The sequence below is a fragment of the Dipodomys spectabilis genome, unplaced genomic scaffold (genome assembly GCF_019054845.1).
Source record: "Dipodomys spectabilis isolate Male_0828 unplaced genomic scaffold, ASM1905484v1 ptg000436l, whole genome shotgun sequence".
Taxonomy (NCBI): Eukaryota; Metazoa; Chordata; class Mammalia; order Rodentia; family Heteromyidae; genus Dipodomys; species Dipodomys spectabilis.
The window spans coordinates 3,381,545-3,399,511 of NW_024871113.1; the positions used below are offsets into that span (position 1 = coordinate 3,381,545).

At 41.4% G+C, this 17,967-nt stretch overlaps 1 protein-coding gene across 6 annotated transcripts in view; it reads left to right on the plus strand.

Annotated features, from left to right (window-relative positions):
- Ptpn13 (protein tyrosine phosphatase non-receptor type 13) overlaps positions 1–14,415 on the plus strand; it is a 199,445-nt gene extending 185,030 nt beyond the window's left edge. For all 6 annotated transcript variants that reach the window (XM_042668362.1, XM_042668363.1, XM_042668364.1 and 3 more), the window contains 6 exons: positions 106–254; positions 1,805–1,895; positions 6,828–7,165; positions 8,157–8,372; positions 9,868–9,930; positions 13,725–14,415. In XM_042668362.1, the coding sequence (XP_042524296.1) occupies positions 106–254; positions 1,805–1,895; positions 6,828–7,165; positions 8,157–8,372; positions 9,868–9,930; positions 13,725–13,820 (953 nt within the window). In that variant the 3' untranslated portion in view covers positions 13,821–14,415. The remainder of the gene's footprint in view (positions 1–105; positions 255–1,804; positions 1,896–6,827; positions 7,166–8,156; positions 8,373–9,867; positions 9,931–13,724) is intronic.
- Positions 14,416–17,967: the final 3,552 nt, after the last annotated feature.

Below are 17,967 nucleotides of genomic sequence, written 5' to 3' on the forward strand. Positions count from 1 at the left end.
TCCTCTTATAAAAAAAATTAAGTGGAAATAGGTCAAATGATTTCACTGATTGGTTGGAATCGTTCTAAGGAATTGTTTGAAGCAGCATCTGCTCCTTTGCACTAGATCATCTCTTTCTGACGCACGAGGAGCTCGCTGCCCTCCCCATAGTCAGAGTTCTTCCCTCGGGCAAGTACAGTGGCGCTAACTTAAAATCCATCATCCGAATGTTGCGAGGTTTACTCGACCAAGGCATTCCTTCTAAGGAGCTAGAGGTAAGTGGTATCTGTCAATGTTCTTTTCCCAGAAAAAAATAAATGCATTAATTCATAAGGAAAGTGTGTTCTTAGTAGTCCAAGGTTAGGGACAACTTTTGAAGATCTAGCAGTAAATTAACTTTTCCAACCTGAGTCCTCAAAAGAATTGACTTGAGGAGATTATATTAATTACCCAAATTTGATACAGCTCCCTGCCTCATACGTAAGGCTAAAGACTTAGAACGTGAGGAGAGGGAGGGGAGGAGGAAGGGAAAGGAAAAATGATCAATCCCAACTGTCCACTAAACTTGCTGTGATGTGGTTCTTTGTCAGCACTTGTATTAAATACAGCCAGGCTAGAGCATCCTTCCATTTTGAAGCAGCAGTGTCAGAGTTCACTCTGCATTCTTTTTTTGGTCAGTCATGGGGCCTGAACTCTGGGCCTGGGCGCTGTCCCCTCAGCTCCTCAGCTCAAGGCTAGTACTCTACCACTTGCGCCACAGCGCCACTCCTGGCTTTTTCTGCTTATCTGGTGCTGAGGAATCCAATCCCGGTCTCATGCATGCAAGGCAGGCACTCTACCACTGAGCCACCTTCCCAGCCCCTCATTCTGCATTCTTGTAGCACCATCCACATTGACCCGAGGGCAAGAGAAAACAGCCACACTGTGGTTTAGTGGTAGCCTTGCCCATCTGCCTCAAACCATTTGCTCATTTGTCCACTTCCTGGGTTTCTATGCCACTAGAAGCATCTCACTTTTCCTTAAAAATTATAGTGATTTTGTTGCTTTGTATAAATTCCCCACAATATTTATTTCATTGCTGGGATTTGGAAAGGAAGACCCTCAGTAATTAAATATATCCTACCTCTTCCTAAATCTCTATTTTGTAAAAGTGCTACCCTCTTTGAAGGCCTTAGTTTAAGATGTCATCCTCAAAGAACTTCCATCACAGCCCTATTAAGTTGTTTTTGCTTTGAGCTATGACAGCAGCATACTAATTTCTTCAAGGCAGATGTCACATAATTGTGTTTTCCTCTTTACTGCCTGTCTGCCAATGACTTGGGAGCCCCATGGAACTATCCTGTATCTTTTCTGCTCACTGTCATGTTCTCATCACTTAATTGCAGCACTCTGCATGTACTACAAACTCGGTGTGTTTTCAGTGAAAGCACCAAGGCAAATGAAAAGTGTCTGGTCCTGTCAGTTCTGAGTGTAGCACCCCCTGGAACGTCTGTGGCTGTACACAGCACAGCTCTACACCATTGCTTCACACTAACCTTGTTTCCAAAAGTGGTGTTTTTCTAAAATAGAAAACTTAGGATCTAAAATATTATCCCACAAAATTAGTTGATTATAACAGGTTCAATTGAAGATGTCACATATGATTCAGCACTCATTTAGTAAATTAGTTTTGATTTTAGGCTTATTTAAGATGCTTCTATTTCTTAGCACTCAGAGTCCACCGTGTTTTCCCAATTGTGTACTCTTTAAGAACATTTTCATTTGCTTAGTTACTATTCCCCTCAACAAAATAAACTTCATTTTCTTTTTTTCCCTTTGCTTACAGAATCTTCAAGAATTAAAACCTTTAGATCAGTGTCTAATTGGACAAACTAAGGAAAACAGAAGGAAGAACAGATATAAAAATATACTTCCCTGTAAGTTCTAATTTGGCTCTAAGTTGAATGTATGTTCACTATGTTTTGAATTCATTTAAAATTTTTAACCCATCCCTCTCATGAGCATCTGTATACATGTAAATTCAGATATTTTTATTAGTAACAATTAAGTTTAGATATGCAATGCAAATTCCTTTTTAAAGTATATATGCTGAAAATTAGAGAAATTGAAGTTTTAAGTACTTTTTAATATTACTGTATAAGAAACTAATCAATAAGGCCAGATACTATAGTGCATATTTTTAATCTCACTTAAGCTAGTTAGGAGGTAAAGATCAAGAGATTTGCAGCTCAAAGCTGCAAATCCTAGCTGAGATCCGAGGATTGGGTTCAAAGTCAGCCTGGGCAGGAAAGTCCAGAAACCACCAGAAAACCAGAAGTGGCGCTGTGGTTCAAGTGGTAGAGCACTAGCCTTGAGCTGAAGAGCTGAGGGACAGTGCCTAGGCCCAGAGTTCAAGCCCCATGACCAACAACAACAACAAAAAAAACTAGCACAGGCAAAAATAGTAAGACTCCATCTTAATCAATAAGCTTGGCAGTACAGTGTATACATATAGTGTATATATAGAAAGTATAGGCAGGAAGATTATTATCCAAAGCTTCAACCCTAAGCAGAAATGGATACTGTACTCAAAAGAAAATAACTAAAGTAAAAACATGATTTAGACATGACATAAGTGGTAGAATACCTGCCTAGCAAGTGCACGCTATGAGTTTAAAACCTAAGTTTAAAACCGAGAGAGAAGCCGGGCACCAGTGGCTCACACATCCTAACTACTCAGGAGGTTGAGATGTGAGGATCCCAGTTCAAAGCCAGCCAGGGCAGGAAAGTCCGTGAGACTCTTAACTCCAATAAACCACCAGAAAATGGAAGTGGTATTGTGGCTCTCAAGTGGCTGAAGAGCTGAGGGACAGCACCCAGGCCCAGAGTTCAAGCCCCACAACTGACAAAAAAAAAAAAAACGAGAGATCGAGCGACCAACTAGTGGACCTCGCACTGGTGGTTCATGCCTGTAATCCTAGCTACTCCAAAGCTGAAGTTTAAGGATCACAGTTCAAAGTCAGCTCAAAGAAAGTCTATGAGATATATATTTTTTTTTCTAGTCTTGGGGCTTGAACTCAGCGCCTGGACACTGTCCATGAGCTTCTCTTGCTCAAGGTTAACACTCTGCCACTTGAGCCACAGCACTTCCAACTTTTTTCTGTTTATGTGGTACTGAGGAATCGAACCCAGGGCTTCATGCATACTAGGCAAGCACTCTACCACTAAGTCACATTCCCAGCCCTCTATGAGATTCTTATCTCTAACCACCAAAAAGCCAGAAGTAGAGGTATGACTAAGTAGTAGAACACCAGCCTCGAGCAAAAACCTAAGAGAGCATACTCAGGCCCTAAGTTTAAGCCCCAGTACCAGCACAGAAAAGAGAGGGAAGGGAAGGAAAGAAGGAAGAGAAGTCAGCGATGACTTTTTCATTTTCTTGGATTTATGTCACACCACCATTAATTTATTCTACTTATATGAAGTTTACAGAAATGCATATAGTACGTAGTGGCTGTGTACATTCATAAGACTAGTAAGAAGCCGAGCACTGATGGCTCATACCTGTCATCCTAGCTACTCGAGATGCTGATGTAGTTTAAAAGCAGCCTAGATAGAAAAAAACTCTGTGAGACTCCATTTCCAAAATACCCAACAAAAATCAGGACTGGCAGCTAGGAATGTGGCTTAGTGGTAGAATGCTTGATTAGTATGCATGAAGCCCTGGGTTCGATTCCTCAGTACCACATACACAGAAAAGACCTGAAGTATCACTGTGGTTCAAATGGTAGAGTGCTGGCCTTGAGCAAAAAAAGCTCAGGAACAGTCCCCAGGCCCTGAGTTCAAGCCCCAGGAATGGCCAAAAAAGAATCAAGGCTGGAAGCCTGAATCAAGAAGTAGAGTATCAGCCAAACAAGTGCAAGGCCCTAAGTCCCAACCCTAGTACCAGCAAAATAATAGATAAGATAAAAAGATTAATAATACTACCAGGCTACCTCTGATTTAATCATTTAGATTCCAAAAGGAAATAAAGTTATTTTAACCCAGTTTTACCCATTTTACCAATCACTAGTGTGTTTTTTTTTAATTCTAAGTGTATATATGTATATGTAGTTCAAATACCAACTGCTAACAAATCCTTATAGTTATCATTAGCTGTACTTATATATGAGCACTTCAGACCCTGTCAATAACCAAAACCTAACAGTGACATCATACAATGAATATTATTTTTTCTTCATTAAATAAACTTGTTTGTTAAAATAATCTAACTATAAATACAACTGTTGAATTTGCATCAAGCTCTAACTACAATTCATGTTTTAATGGAAATACCAAAATTTAGCAACTGACATTTTTACAAAACAATGAACTGTTGTTCAATTTGCAGTAATCAGTTGTATTATTAACACAGATTACTGGCTTTTTCCTATCAAGAAGAGGGATATAAGATTCATTTGGAATATTTTTGTTGTTGTTGGTCATGGGGTCTGAACTCTGGGCCTGGGTGCTGTCCCTCAGCTCTTCAGCACAAGGCGAGGGCTCTACCACTTGAGCCACAGCACCACTTCTGGCTTTTCCTGCTTATGTGGTGCTAAGTAATAGAACCCAGGGCCTCATGCTTGCAAAGGCAAGCACTCTACCACTGAGCCACCTTCTCAGCCTGGAATACCTCTTATAAAACATTAATCTTGGGCTGGGCAGGTGGCTGGCTCAGTGGTAGAGTGCTTGACTTGCATGCCTTGCATGCATGAGGCCCTGGCTTCGATTCCTCAGCACCACATAAGCAAAAAAGAAAAAAAGCCAGAAGTGGCGCCTTGGCTCAAGTGGTAGAGCACTAGCCTTGAGCTGAAGAGCTGAGGGACAGCGCCCAGGCCCAGAGTTCAGGCCCCACGACCGGACCAAAAATAAAAAAAACGTTAATCTTAGGCCAGCCACCAATGGCTCTCACCTGTAATCCTAGCTACTCAGGAAGCTGAGATCTGAGGATCGGGGTTCACTAGCCCAGGCAGGAAAATTCATGAGATTCTTCTCTAATTAACTACCAGAAAACTGGAAGTGGTGCTGTGTCTCAAGTGGTAGAGCACTCACCTTTAGCTGAAGAGCTGAGGGACAGCATCCAGGCCTAGCATCCCAAGCCCATGATCGACCAAAAAAAAAAAAGGTTAATCTTAGAAAGTATCCTTAAAATGGAATAGAATATGACTCAGCATAAAGTAGATAAGAATTACGTAAAGCTAAAAAATACCAGATTCATGTTTCAAAGTCAGAATAGGACAAGCCATAAATACAAAATGAGTAAGTAGATGTATTTTCATAAAACTGTCACTTAATAGCAGTCAAGTAATGAAAGGCAAATGATTCTTTTCTTTGCAATAATGGGGTTTGAACTCAGGCCTTTGCGCCACTTGAGCTATATCCCTGTGACCCTTTTCCTCTTCAGTGATTTTTTGGATAAGGAAGCAAATGTTTGCACTATGCTGATCACAGAACTCAATTCTCCTTATCTCCTTATCCTGCCTAGCCAGGATCACAGGCATTAGCCACCATGCCTCGTGATAGATGATTTTGAAACATACTATTACAAGATTTTAGACTGTTAACTGCCAGAATTACTAGTTTACTGAGGTTAAAAAAAAAGATTTCTAACGTATATATGCATAAAAGTTAATTCCTTTGAATAAACCATTCACTATATAACCTAAGTAAAAGAGACCTTACTGCATGTTTCATTGAGGTAGCCTAGTCTTAAGGGGTTTTTTATTTTGTTTTGTTTTGACTATATAAGATTACAGTTAGACTAGGTATGGTGGCCTAGACTGTAATGCAAGTTATTTATAAGGATTATTGTTCAAGGCCAGTCTGCAAAATGTATAGAGACCTCAGCTCAACAAAACTGGGCATGTGGTTGTGATCCAATGTACATAGGAGGGATAGGTAGGAGGATTAGGGTCTGAGGCCAGCCCCAAGCAAAAACATAAAATCATATCTGAAAAATAAAGCGAAGAGTAAGAGCTGAAGGTATGGCTTAATTGATAGAGCCCCTCCTCACAAGTGTGAGGCCCTGAATTCAAGCCTTAGTACCTCTAAAAAACTTATAATTAGACAAAGGTGAAATCTACATGCAAACAAGCTACCTTCTACTTAGTAGGTTGACTACTGTTTGGCTGCCTAGTAAAAAGGAAGTGATTTAACTGAGTCATAATTCATTATGTTGATAATACTTGCAGTTAACACCTTAATGGTGTCATTGGGATGCTAATTTTTTGTTTATAAGGAAGTAGCACTGTCATTCAATATTGCTATTGTCAGCAGCATTGTAAGAGTGATGAAGTCAAAAGTTGTTTTTCTGTAATTACTAACATTCTAAATGCATTTATTTTTAATTTTCTCAACCAATTCTATATAAATAATAACAAATTTTATACACCAAAAATTAATTAAACAGCATCTTAACTTAGTAACATGAGCAAAAGGAGTAAATATAAATTAATGTGGCAGTGCTATTATTTGAAAATATACTTCTATTAAAATGTGTACTGAGGGCTGGGAAGGTGGCTCAGTGGTAGAGTGCTTGCCTTGCATGCCTGAGGCCCTGGGTTCGATTCCTCAGCACCACATAAGCAAAACGAAAAAAGCTGGAAGTGGCACTGTGCCTCAAGTGGTAGAGCGCTAACCTTGAGCTTAAGAGCTGAGGGACAGCACCCAGGCCCAGAGTTCAGGCCCCACGACCAGACCCCCCCCCCCCCAAAAAAAAATGTGTACTGAAGATTTCATATACAGTTACAGGAATTTGTTATGCTCTTTGACTCATGTTACTGATGAAACTTATCTAACAATTCATATCTGTGGTTTTGTGGTGGAAATTCCAGACGATGCTACTAGAGTACCTCTTGGAGATGAAGGCGGGTATATCAACGCCAGCTTCATCAAGATTCCTGTGGGGAAAGAAGAATTTGTTTACATTGCCTGCCAGGGGCCTCTTCCTACAACTGTGGGAGATTTCTGGCAGATGATTTGGGAGCAAAAATCCACAGTGATTGCCATGATGACCCAAGAAGTAGAAGGAGAAAAAGTCAAATGCCAGCGCTACTGGCCAAACATCTTAGGCAAAACAACAATGGCCAATGACAGGCTGCGCCTGGCTCTTGTGAAAATACAGCAGCTGAAGGGCTTTGTAGTGAGGGCAATGACTGTAGAAGATATTCAGGTAAGTGAATTGCGTCTTCACATAACACTGAAAACCAGGCCTGGCCATCTTCATGATTCTATCAGTGTATTTCTAGATAAAAGCAGGTGACTGACTTCCTGGTCTTCTCTCTACCCACCCACCCCGACCTTTTTTTTTCTTTGCCGGTCCTGGGGCTCGAACTCAGGAACTGGGCATTGTCCCTGAGCTTCTTTTTTTTGCTCAAAGCTAGCACCCTACCACTTGAGCCACAGCACCACTTCTGTCTTTTTCTGTGTCTGTGGTGGAACCCAGGGCTTCATGCATGCTAGGCAAGCACTCTACCACTAAGCCATATTCCCAGCCCTTTTTTTTTTTTCTGATTTTTGAGACATAGTTTGCTGTGTTGTCTCATACAGGCCTTGAACTCGTGATCTTCCGACTTCAGCCTCCCAAGTGCTGGGATTGCAAGTGTTACAGGTATTCCACACCATCCCTAGCATATTTTTATTTCTTATGGTCCTTGAGGTTTGACCTCAGTCCTCACTGGCACTCTACCACTTGAACTATCCGTTTAGCCCTTTTTTGTTTTATTTTTCAAATACAGTTTCACATTTTTTTAGTATGTATTATTTGTATAAGAGAGGTTTCATTGTATTATTTTCATTCATGCATATAATATACGTCAGTCAATCTTACTGTATTATTCTCCCTGACCCTCCTTCTTGAAACAATTTCCTACTTCCAAATATGCAGATAAACTATTTGGATCATATCCAGCTTCTCACATTCTTGCCTGGGGTCAAGATCCTTCTACTTCCATCTCCCATGTAGCTAAAAATTACTGGCCTAAGCCACCATACTACCCAAATTTCTGTTTCCTAGAGGAGTCACTTTTGTTTCTTACATTTTTCTCTTCATCTGACCAATGTACAGGTTAAAGTTTGAAAGGACAAAATAATATCTGGAAATAATTATATATGTAAAATACAGCATGATATTACATACTACTTCCTCTGTTTTATGACTTCAGACAGGAGAGGTGCGACACGTTTCTCATCTGAATTTCACAGCTTGGCCAGATCATGATACACCTTCTCAGCCCCATGACCTGCTCACTTTCATCTCCTACATGAGGCACATCCATCGTTCAGGCCCCATCATCACACACTGCAGCGCTGGCATCGGACGTTCAGGGACCCTGATATGCATCGATGTGGTCCTAGGGTTAATCAGTCAAGATCTTGAAGTAAGTACAAAGCAGACACTGAGGGAGTAGGGGACCAGAAGTAATGATGTAGCCTGCTGTTCTGTGGCATATTTTTAGTGACATACTCAAAAGTCTCTTATGCAGAATGGCATCTTATCCTTTATAATCTTTAGGTGTGGGTAATTTGTCAGTATTGTTAGCACACCTTAGCAACAAAAATATTAAAATATAAAAGAAAAAAAATTTTCCCATTGGTCATGGGGCTTGAACTCTGGGCCTGGGCGCTGTCCCTCAACAATTCAGCTCAAGGCCAGCTCTCTACTACTTGAGCCACAGTGTCACTTCCAGTTTTCTGGTGGGTTATTGGAGGTAAAAGTCTCTCAGACTTTCCTGCCCTGGCTGGCTTTGAACTGTGATCCTCTCAGCTAGGATTACAGGCATGAGCCACCCGGCACTCAGCTAAGAAAAATGTTTTTGAACTGCAAGATCTTGGGCTTTATCATTATTATTGTTACCTGTAAGTGAGTAAAAATACTATTATGCTAATTAATGTTAAATAGTCTATATCTAAATAGTTACTCATTACTAAACAGATCAAGCAAAAAAGGATAACCTTGCTTTTAAACCAAAATTAGTATAAAACTTATTTAAAATGCCAGAATATCTTACCATATATAAAACGTAATTGAAGTGGGATATGGGAAGGGATAGGAAGGGGAAACAAAGGAGGAGGCAACAATGCTTGATAAGAAATGTACTCATTATCTTGCCCATGTAATTGTAACCCCTCTGTATGGTATGTTCGCAATAAAAAATATATATAATTGAAATACTGGCTTCTGAAAGAATATTAGTTAAAAACCAGTTCTGTTTTGCCCTTCTCCTTCTATTAAAGCAACTGCGGTGATTTAAATAGAACACCAGCAAATAGTCTCCCTTGTTTCAGACTATCAAATGTCAACCGAAACCAAGGTTTGAAATTTTAATCCAAAAAACAATATTTAAAGAAAACCGTTGATACTGTCTTTTAAATTGCAAGAAATTTCAAGAGAAGAGATTTTCTGTTAAAGATTTTGAAATATAATAATCTGCTCTAATTCTTAAAAAGATGGTAAATAAAAGCTGAGCACCGGTGGCTCACACCTGTAATTCTAGCTACTTAGGAGGCTGAGATCTGATTATCTCGGTTCAAAGCAAGCCTGGGCAGGAAAGTCCATAAGACTCTTATCTCCAATAAACCATTCAGAAAACCGAAAGTGGTGCTGTGGCTCAAGTGGTAGAACACTAGCCTTGAGCTGAAGAGCTGAGGGACCATAATTCAAGCCCCATGACCAACAAAAAAAGAAAAGAAAAGATGGAAAATAAGAATGCCAAATGATAGTTCACCATATTATTTTGTCCACCACAGTTTCCCAAAACTCTTAAGAAGGGGAAAAGTTGGATGTAGAATTCTACATAAGCTACCTTCCTGTGATTTTAGTCTATAAATTCATCTGTCCCTGTTATTTGACATCTGTTCTCTTTCCCTGGGCAGTTTGACATTTCTGATTTAGTGCGCTGCATGAGACTACAAAGACATGGAATGGTTCAAACGGAGGTGAGTCTTGCTTTTTCTCTTTGTCTGAAGCAGGGTCATGGCATGAAGTTCAGGCTAGCTTCAAACTCATGGTCCTTCTACCTCAGCCTCCTAAGTGCTGGGATTATAGGATTGTTATAGTATATAAATTTTGTAATGATTCTAGCATTTTTAAAGTATTTTTTTGAGTCAGCATCTCAACTGTGTTGTCAAGGCTGGCTTGGCACTCCTGAGCTCAAGGGAATCTTCCCATCTCATCCTAGCCTCCTTAGTATCTGGGACTACAAGTGCATGTCACTATGCCTAACTTTCATTTCTTTTTTTGAAGATTCCCACGTTATAGCATTTATCAACCACTTACTATCATGGACTTTTTTTATGCATATGAGCTAAGTCAGAAAAAAGTTAAAATATAAATATATAGATATAGATATATTGTCTGTCATAGGGCTTGAACTCTGGGCCTGGGTGCTGACCCTGAGCTCTTCAGCCCAAGATGAGCACTCTACCACTTGAGCCATATCACCATGTCTGCTTTTCCCGTGGTTAATTGAAGATAAGAGACTTTCCTGCCTGGGCTGGCTTTGAATATCAATACTCAGATCTCAGCCTCCTGAGTAGCTAGGATTACAGGCATGACCCACCAGCGCCCAGCTGATAGATATGTTTTTAATTTTTAAAATAAAGAATGAGTATGGTATTGGTGACTCCTACCTACAATTCTAGCTACTCAGAAAGCTCAGATCTGAAGAGAATAACCCAAAGAGAAAAGAAAAGAAAAAAAAAAAGCTGAAAAAAATAAAAATAAAGAAAGAGATCTGAGAATCATGGTTCAAATTCAGCCCAGCTTGACAAATTCTCAAGACTCTTATTCCAATTAACCAGGAAAAAAACAAAAACAAGCAGACATGTGACTCAAGTAGTAGTGCCAGCTGTGTATAACAATGCTGAGAGAAGTTGCAAGGCCCTGAATTCAAGCCCTAGTGCCAGCAAATAAATGGATTGATAGATCAATAGATAGAATGAAGAACTGTGGTGTTTGCACGGAGTAGGGTACAGAGTAGAGCAACAAATTGAAAGTGTTGTCGAAATGTCATCAACTACTGCATTTTAAAGCTACTTTCCCCCATTTCCAACCTAAAGAAGGGACAGAAGGTAGCATTCTTGCAACAGAAGTTCCCCCAGAGAGACCTCAGCCAGTATTGTAGCCAGGTGGGCTAGAGAGACGGTTCAGGGCAGTGAACCTATTTTTGTGAATGTCCTATTCCACTGAGCAGCAGAAGCTTTCCTGGGTGCTGGGAGCACACCAATGGATAAAACTCAGATCCTGTTTAGAACAACAACGCTTTAGTGGATAGTGAGCATCTACAGTAAATTTTGTAAGAGCTCTGAAAACGACTAGTGCTTTAGAGAAGGAAAAGTAGATGATGGGACTCAATTTAAAACTAAATGGTACCAATTCAGGCACCGGTTGCTCACACCTGTCGCCTCTAGCTGCTCGACAGGCTAAGAGTTGAAGCTAACATTTGAGGATTGAGGTCCAAAGCCAGGATGGAAGGGAAAGTCTGAGATTATTATCTCCAGTTAACCACCAGAAAGCCAGAATTGTGGCTTGGATGGTGGAATGAGCACAAAAGCTCAAGTAGAATGCCCAGGCCCTGAGCTCAAGCCCCGGAACTGACACCAAAAAACAATTAGTGGCACCACTGAGCACCTAACAGTTGAGCAGAGATGACGGAGGAGACACAGATATGTGGAGGAGCCTTGAGGCATGGTGGACTGCTATGGGGCAGGGGGGTGGCTCCAGAGCAGGCCTTGTGTTCTCAAGTATGGTCATGGCTGGTGTGGTGGGGAAGAGACAGGGGAAGGGAGAGGAGGAGAGGTTCTAGGGAAAGGGAAGCCAAGGGAGAAGGCCAGGGCTTGAGCTTTTCTGAATGAGATAGAACCTATTGCAGGAAGTAGCTGAGTGACATGGTCTGACTCATTTTAAAGGGCCAGCCCAGCTGCTGTGTGAAAATGAGAGGAAGGTGCAGGGTTAGAAGCAGGAAGTCAGGGAGGTGGCAAGCAGAGTGGCCCACACTAAAAGGTATAAGACAGAAAGAGGATGCTTAGTGAAGTGGCTTGTAGGTTGTGTAAGGGAAGGAGTCACAGAGGAATATGAGAAATGTACAAAAGCTACTATACAAATGAGCAAAACATAAATTAAACAGCCACTTGGATTCATTCCTATTGTCAGAACTGGTAATGTTTTAGGTGCTCTTAACTCCATAGTGCTGAACACATGCACATAGGCTTGTGTTTATACGTACCTATGCGTGGCTGTTTTAAATGAGATTCAACTATGGTTGGTAGTTTTTTTGCTTTCAATTTAATATACTATAAGTTCTTTTTTTTGGGGGGGGGGGGGCGGTCCGGTGGTAGGGCTTGAACTCTGGGTCTGGGCGCTGTCCCTCAGTTCTTCAGCTCAAGGCTAGTGCTCTACCACTTGAGCCACAGCACCACTTCCTGCTTTTTTTTTTCTTTTTGCTTATGTGGTGCTGAGAAATCGAACCCAGGGTCTCATGCATGCAAGGCAAGCGCTCTACCACTGAGCCACCTTCCCAGCCCATTATAAATTCTTTATTTTACTTGTATTTTTTTGTTTGTGTGGTGCTGAGGAATTGAACCCAGGACCTCTGCCTGCTAGGCAAACACTCTACCAATGAGCCACCTTCCTGCCCTAAATTCTTTATTTTATTTTTTATTTTTTTTGGAATCCAGTCGTGGGGCCTGAACTCTGGGCCTGGGTGCTGTCCCTGAGCTCTTCAGATCAAGGCTACCACTTGAGCCACAGTGCCACTTCCGGCTTTTTTCTTTTTTCTGCTTATGTGGTACTGAGGAATCGAACCCAGGGCCTCATGCATGCAAGGCAAGCGCTCTACCACTGAGCCACCTTCCCAGCCCTTAAATTCTTTATTTTAAAAATGAATTGATTCCTTGCAAAATTAAAATAGCAGAGAATAATATTATTCTCAAATGGGTTCACTTTCAAAAAATCTGTTATTTCCATATTTTTGTTCCAGAATATTGAATGAAAATTATTTCATATTAAAATAATGTGTAAATACAAATTACATTTCAAAAACATTGACTTCTATGTTTTTGTTACAAAATACTAAAGCGATTATTTAAACAGCTTTTAAAACAAAGTAGTTTCAATACATCTAGAAGAAATTTTGTAATTTATTTTCCATGAAATATCACCAAAGCACAAAAATAAGAACAGTGAGCCAATCAGCTGCAATTAGCACCCCTCAACCTCCATCTTCCTTTCTTCTTTCTTCTCTTTTTGTCATCCTTTTCCCTGGATATTGTTTACAATACTGCACAACTCTGCACGCTGTGTGTGTGTGTGTGTGTGTGTGTGTGTTAGACCTATATTGTTTACAATGCTGCACAACCCTGCACGCTGTGTGTGTGTGTGTGTGTGTGGGTGTGTGTGTGTGTGTGTGTGTTAGACCTGGGTGCTGTCCTTTAGCTTCTAAGCTAGCACTCTATCACTTGAGCCACAGCTCTACTTTTGTCTTGGTTTTTGAGTAGTTTAGTGGAGATAAGAGTCTCACGGACTTTCCTGCCTGGACTGCCTTCAAATCCTCAGATTTCAAGGATTACAGGTGTGAGCCACTGGCACCTGATTTGCACCCTGCTTTTTACAGATAGCATTTAAACAAAAGATTCGCTGCTTTCCAAACTCCTTCAACAGCGCTATCTATGTATGGACATAGGTGCATCTAAAGTCCTCTCCTGCCCCCACGCTTCTTTCTCCTCCCCTACAGGATCAATATATTTTCTGCTACCAAGTCATCCTCTATGTCCTGACTCATCTTCAAGCTAAAGAAGAACAAAAAGAGCAATCTCAGCTTCCAAAATGACATGAGAAGACCAGCCTTCTGAATGTTTCCGCATCTCTCCTTACGCTGCAGCAGACTCCTGCTCTACTTATACGAAGTGTCCCAGAGCAGCAAGACCAGGCGATATTATTCTGCTTATTCTCCTGTGCCTTAGAGACGGGTATTCTTCCTAACAGCAGGTGTCTAATGCTGGATTTTTACAGCGACTTTACCCTGTTAGAAATTATTTAACACTAATTGAACAACACAGATCGTAGGGCTAAAGACAGCATTTGATTGAGTGAGTGGGCCTTGTTACAAGGACACTCTGAGTCTACTATTAATGTACCAATCTTTGTTTATAGCAAAAAATTTTGCCCAGTATTTTAATAAAGTAGAGGTATTTTATAGGGGATACTTGAAACCAGTATTTAAGCTTTAAATGACAATAATATTGGCATAGAAAAAGTAGCACGTTTACTATATCAATTTCTAATGTTTACCATATAGAATTTCTTGTAATATATTTGTATACTTTTTTCATGAAAATGAAGTTATCAGCTACTGTTTGTAACTGCATCATCTGTTTGTAATGCATTATCTCACGTTGTAAATAAACTGCACCTTAAAATATAAACCCTAATCCAGACATTCTAGTGCTGTGCTGGAGTGCTTGTGTAAGTATATGCAGAGCACGGGGCCCCAAAACACAAAAGAGAAACTTCTCAGTGTGCTGTCTTTTAACACCTAAAAACAAGAAAGCTCTAGACCCCAGCTTGCCACCTTCCCAGTTGTCCCAATGCGAGTCACAGATTGGGAATGTGTCAGAAATCCTGCTAGATCTTTCTTGAGGGCTGACATGATGGTCATGTACTGGCTTAACTATAGCTATGAAAGTGTCACCACGCTGTGGTAGCTCATGCCTATAATCCTAGTTACTTAGAAGGCTGAGATCTGAGGATCATGATTGGAAGCCAGCCCAGGCAGGAAATTATCTCCAGTTAACCACCACAAACCAGAAGTGAAGTTGTGGGCTCAAGTGATAGAATACTGGACTTGAGCGAGAAAGCTAAAAGATAGCACCCGGGCTCTGAGTTCAAGCCCAAGTACCAGCACACGCGCACACACACACTCACACACACACACACACACACACACACATACGTGCGCGTGAACACGTGTTCACACACACACACACACACGTGTTCACACCAGGCATCAATGGCTTATAACTGTAAACTGTTAAGGAGGCTGAGATCTGAGGATCCAAGTTCAAAGCCAGCCTGCCCAGGAAACCACCAAAAAGCCAGAATTGAGCTGTGGTTCAAATGGTAGAGCTCCAGCTTTGAGCAAGAAAGGTCAGGGACAGCACCAAGGCCCTGAGTCAGTGTCTTTGTTTCTTTTGCCCACTTATGAGTGGTGCTGACTTTGTTTATTCTTTGTAAATCAGAACAAAATGCTGGTCACAGTAATACTCAGAACTCTTGACTGTAATGAAAGAAAATGGCATCACTTTACCTGGGACGTTTGTATTTGGTTCTGCATACAAAAATGCAGATCATGCATGAGTGAGCCTGCTTCAGTTTAGTGTGTCTCTTGATTCCTAGCACTCAACTCGTTTCTTTTTTTTTTTTTCCAGTCATGGGGCTTGAACTCAGCCTGGGTGCTGTCTCTGAGCACTTTTCACTCAAGACTCACTTTGAGCCACAGTGCCACTTCCAGTTTTCTGGTAGTTATTTGGAGATAAGTCTCAGACATTCTTTCAAACTGCCATCCTCAGATCTCAGTCTTCTGAACAGCTAGGATTACAGTCATGAGCCATCACCGCCCAGCCATTTCACTGTTTTAATTCTAATAGTATCTCCCCATTTCATCCCTGGGTGATACCATTCCAAGACTCAAGACTTCGTTAGGCTCTTCAAAAGGGTGCATCAGCTGAGTACTTGAATTTCTGATCTTAGCCAGGGGCACAGACCTCCTGGGTCCTGTTTCTGAGCTGAATCAATTTGAAGTCAGGAGACAGCATTGGGAAAGACAGAAAAGCCCATTATAATACATTTGACCCTCTACCGGGTAATAGGTCTGGCTTTCTGATAGATGGGTGCCAATGGCTCATACCTGTAATCCTAGCTCAGGGGGCTGAGCCAGCCTATGCAGGAAAGTCTGTGAGACTCTTACCCCCAATTAAACACCAAAAAATCCAAAAGTGGAGTTAGGACTCATGGTAGACTGCTAACCTTGAGCAAAACAAGTTCAGGACCAGGTCTTAAGTTACCACCCCCCTCCAGAAATGGCTCTGAAGATGGCGAGGGAAGCTTCCTACTGCTTCCCCACTTGAAGCAGAAAAGTGCTTACAAGGTTGGCTGGTAGCCAAGGTTAGAATTCTGTAAAAACAGGATTTCTGTTGCTCTCAGACATGAAATTGAAGTTCTGAGGTTTGTTTGCCTGTCAGGACGTGTGAAGGCAAACCAGCAGAGCTGGGCTGACAAGCCAGTCAGCAGAACTGGGAGAGGCCAATATGAGGCAGACTTTTCCAGAAAAGAAGGTAGCCAAGGGATGGAATATAGGCAGAAAAGGCAAGTTGAGGCTAGGACCCCTGAATGGAGGCTTTATTCTAATGCAACTGTCAAGACCTTTCACAAAGTATCTTCTCTGACACATAATCGGCTAGGGGCACCCTGGTTAGAAAGTAAGGGGAGACTATAGACTGAGCTGGCACATGGCATTCATTGTCACGTTAATTGTTGAATATCGCCTGGCCTGAACAGCCCCTGTTTTAGCTGAAAATTAGAAAGCATACAAAACACATCATGCTTCCAGCATAATAGTTCGTTCCAGCAAGAGTTCATTTTAGCTAACAATTTGGAACAGGTGAATATACTAGCAGGGCAGCTGTTTGCTCTGGGTGTGTCCACATGCATGCATTCACATACGTGTACACTCACATACTGATACTGGAGCTTGCACTCAGGACCTTATACTCTACCTCAGCTTTATTTTTTTTCTCAAGACTGTCACTTTGCCGCTTAAGCCACACCTCTATTTCCAGTTTACTGGTTAATTGGAGATAAGAGTCCCAGATGTGTCTTCTTGGACTGGCTTCAAGTTCTGATCTTCAGATCTTAGCCTCCTGAGAAGGCTGGATTACAGGCGTGAGCTACCAGCACCTGCCTTTCCCTCCGTTTCTAAGAAGCCAGACTGATGGTAGCTTTCCGGTCAATATCTAGCTCCCCAAATCATTGTGGGAATCTCCATTTCCCCAGCCCAAGCCAGGAAGAACACACAGAGCCACACCAGGCCTGGCCTGGTAGCAAGGCACATACCACTTTTCCTTCAGCAAAATCTGAACAAATAGTGGCCTGCAAGTACAAGAAAGATGGAAAACATCATTGATCAACTGTTCTTTCCCTGTGATAACACTAGAGGAGACCCAAAATTTAGTAAGAGATATTATCACGTTGTATGTTCTAAAATAAATGCTGGAGAGGATGTGGGGAAAATGGGACTTATATAGTACAACTATCATGAAGAACAAAATAATAAAAATGAAGCCATATAACTAGTGACACGCCTGTAATTCTAGCCACCTGGGAGATCATGGGTCAAGAGCAACCCAGGCAAAACAGTACATAAACCCCCTTCTTAATCCATAGCGGGATTGGTGATATACATCTGTCATCTCCGCTGTGATACGTAGATCGTGGCCCAAGTGCACAGGTAGGCAAGAAGCAAAAAGACCTTAGGCTCAAAAATAACCAGTGAGCACATACAGCCTCCTGACTATTCCTAGCTACTCTGGAGGCCTGAGATTCCCAAGGATTGTGATTCAAGGCCAGCCTGAGCAGGAAAATCATCTCCAAAATAATTAGCCAAAAGCTGGGCTAAGGCATAACCCAAGTGCTAGAGTAACAGATAAACAAACAAGCATGAGATCCTGAGCTTGAATCTCAGTTCAGCCCAATCATCCTCATCCCTTCAAAAAGCAAAAAAAAGCAAATGCATGGCAAATGTGCCCTGCATTCCAAAGCCCAGAACTGAAGGGCGAGGGGGGGAATTAGTTTCATTTTGAGATACGTGATAAATCACAGTTAATAGGTGACCGCAGCTGTGTTCTAGTAATGGATGCTTGTTAGTAAAAGAACATGTTCTGATCTCTTAATTCAGAAATTTCCAAGGTACCTTTGTTCTG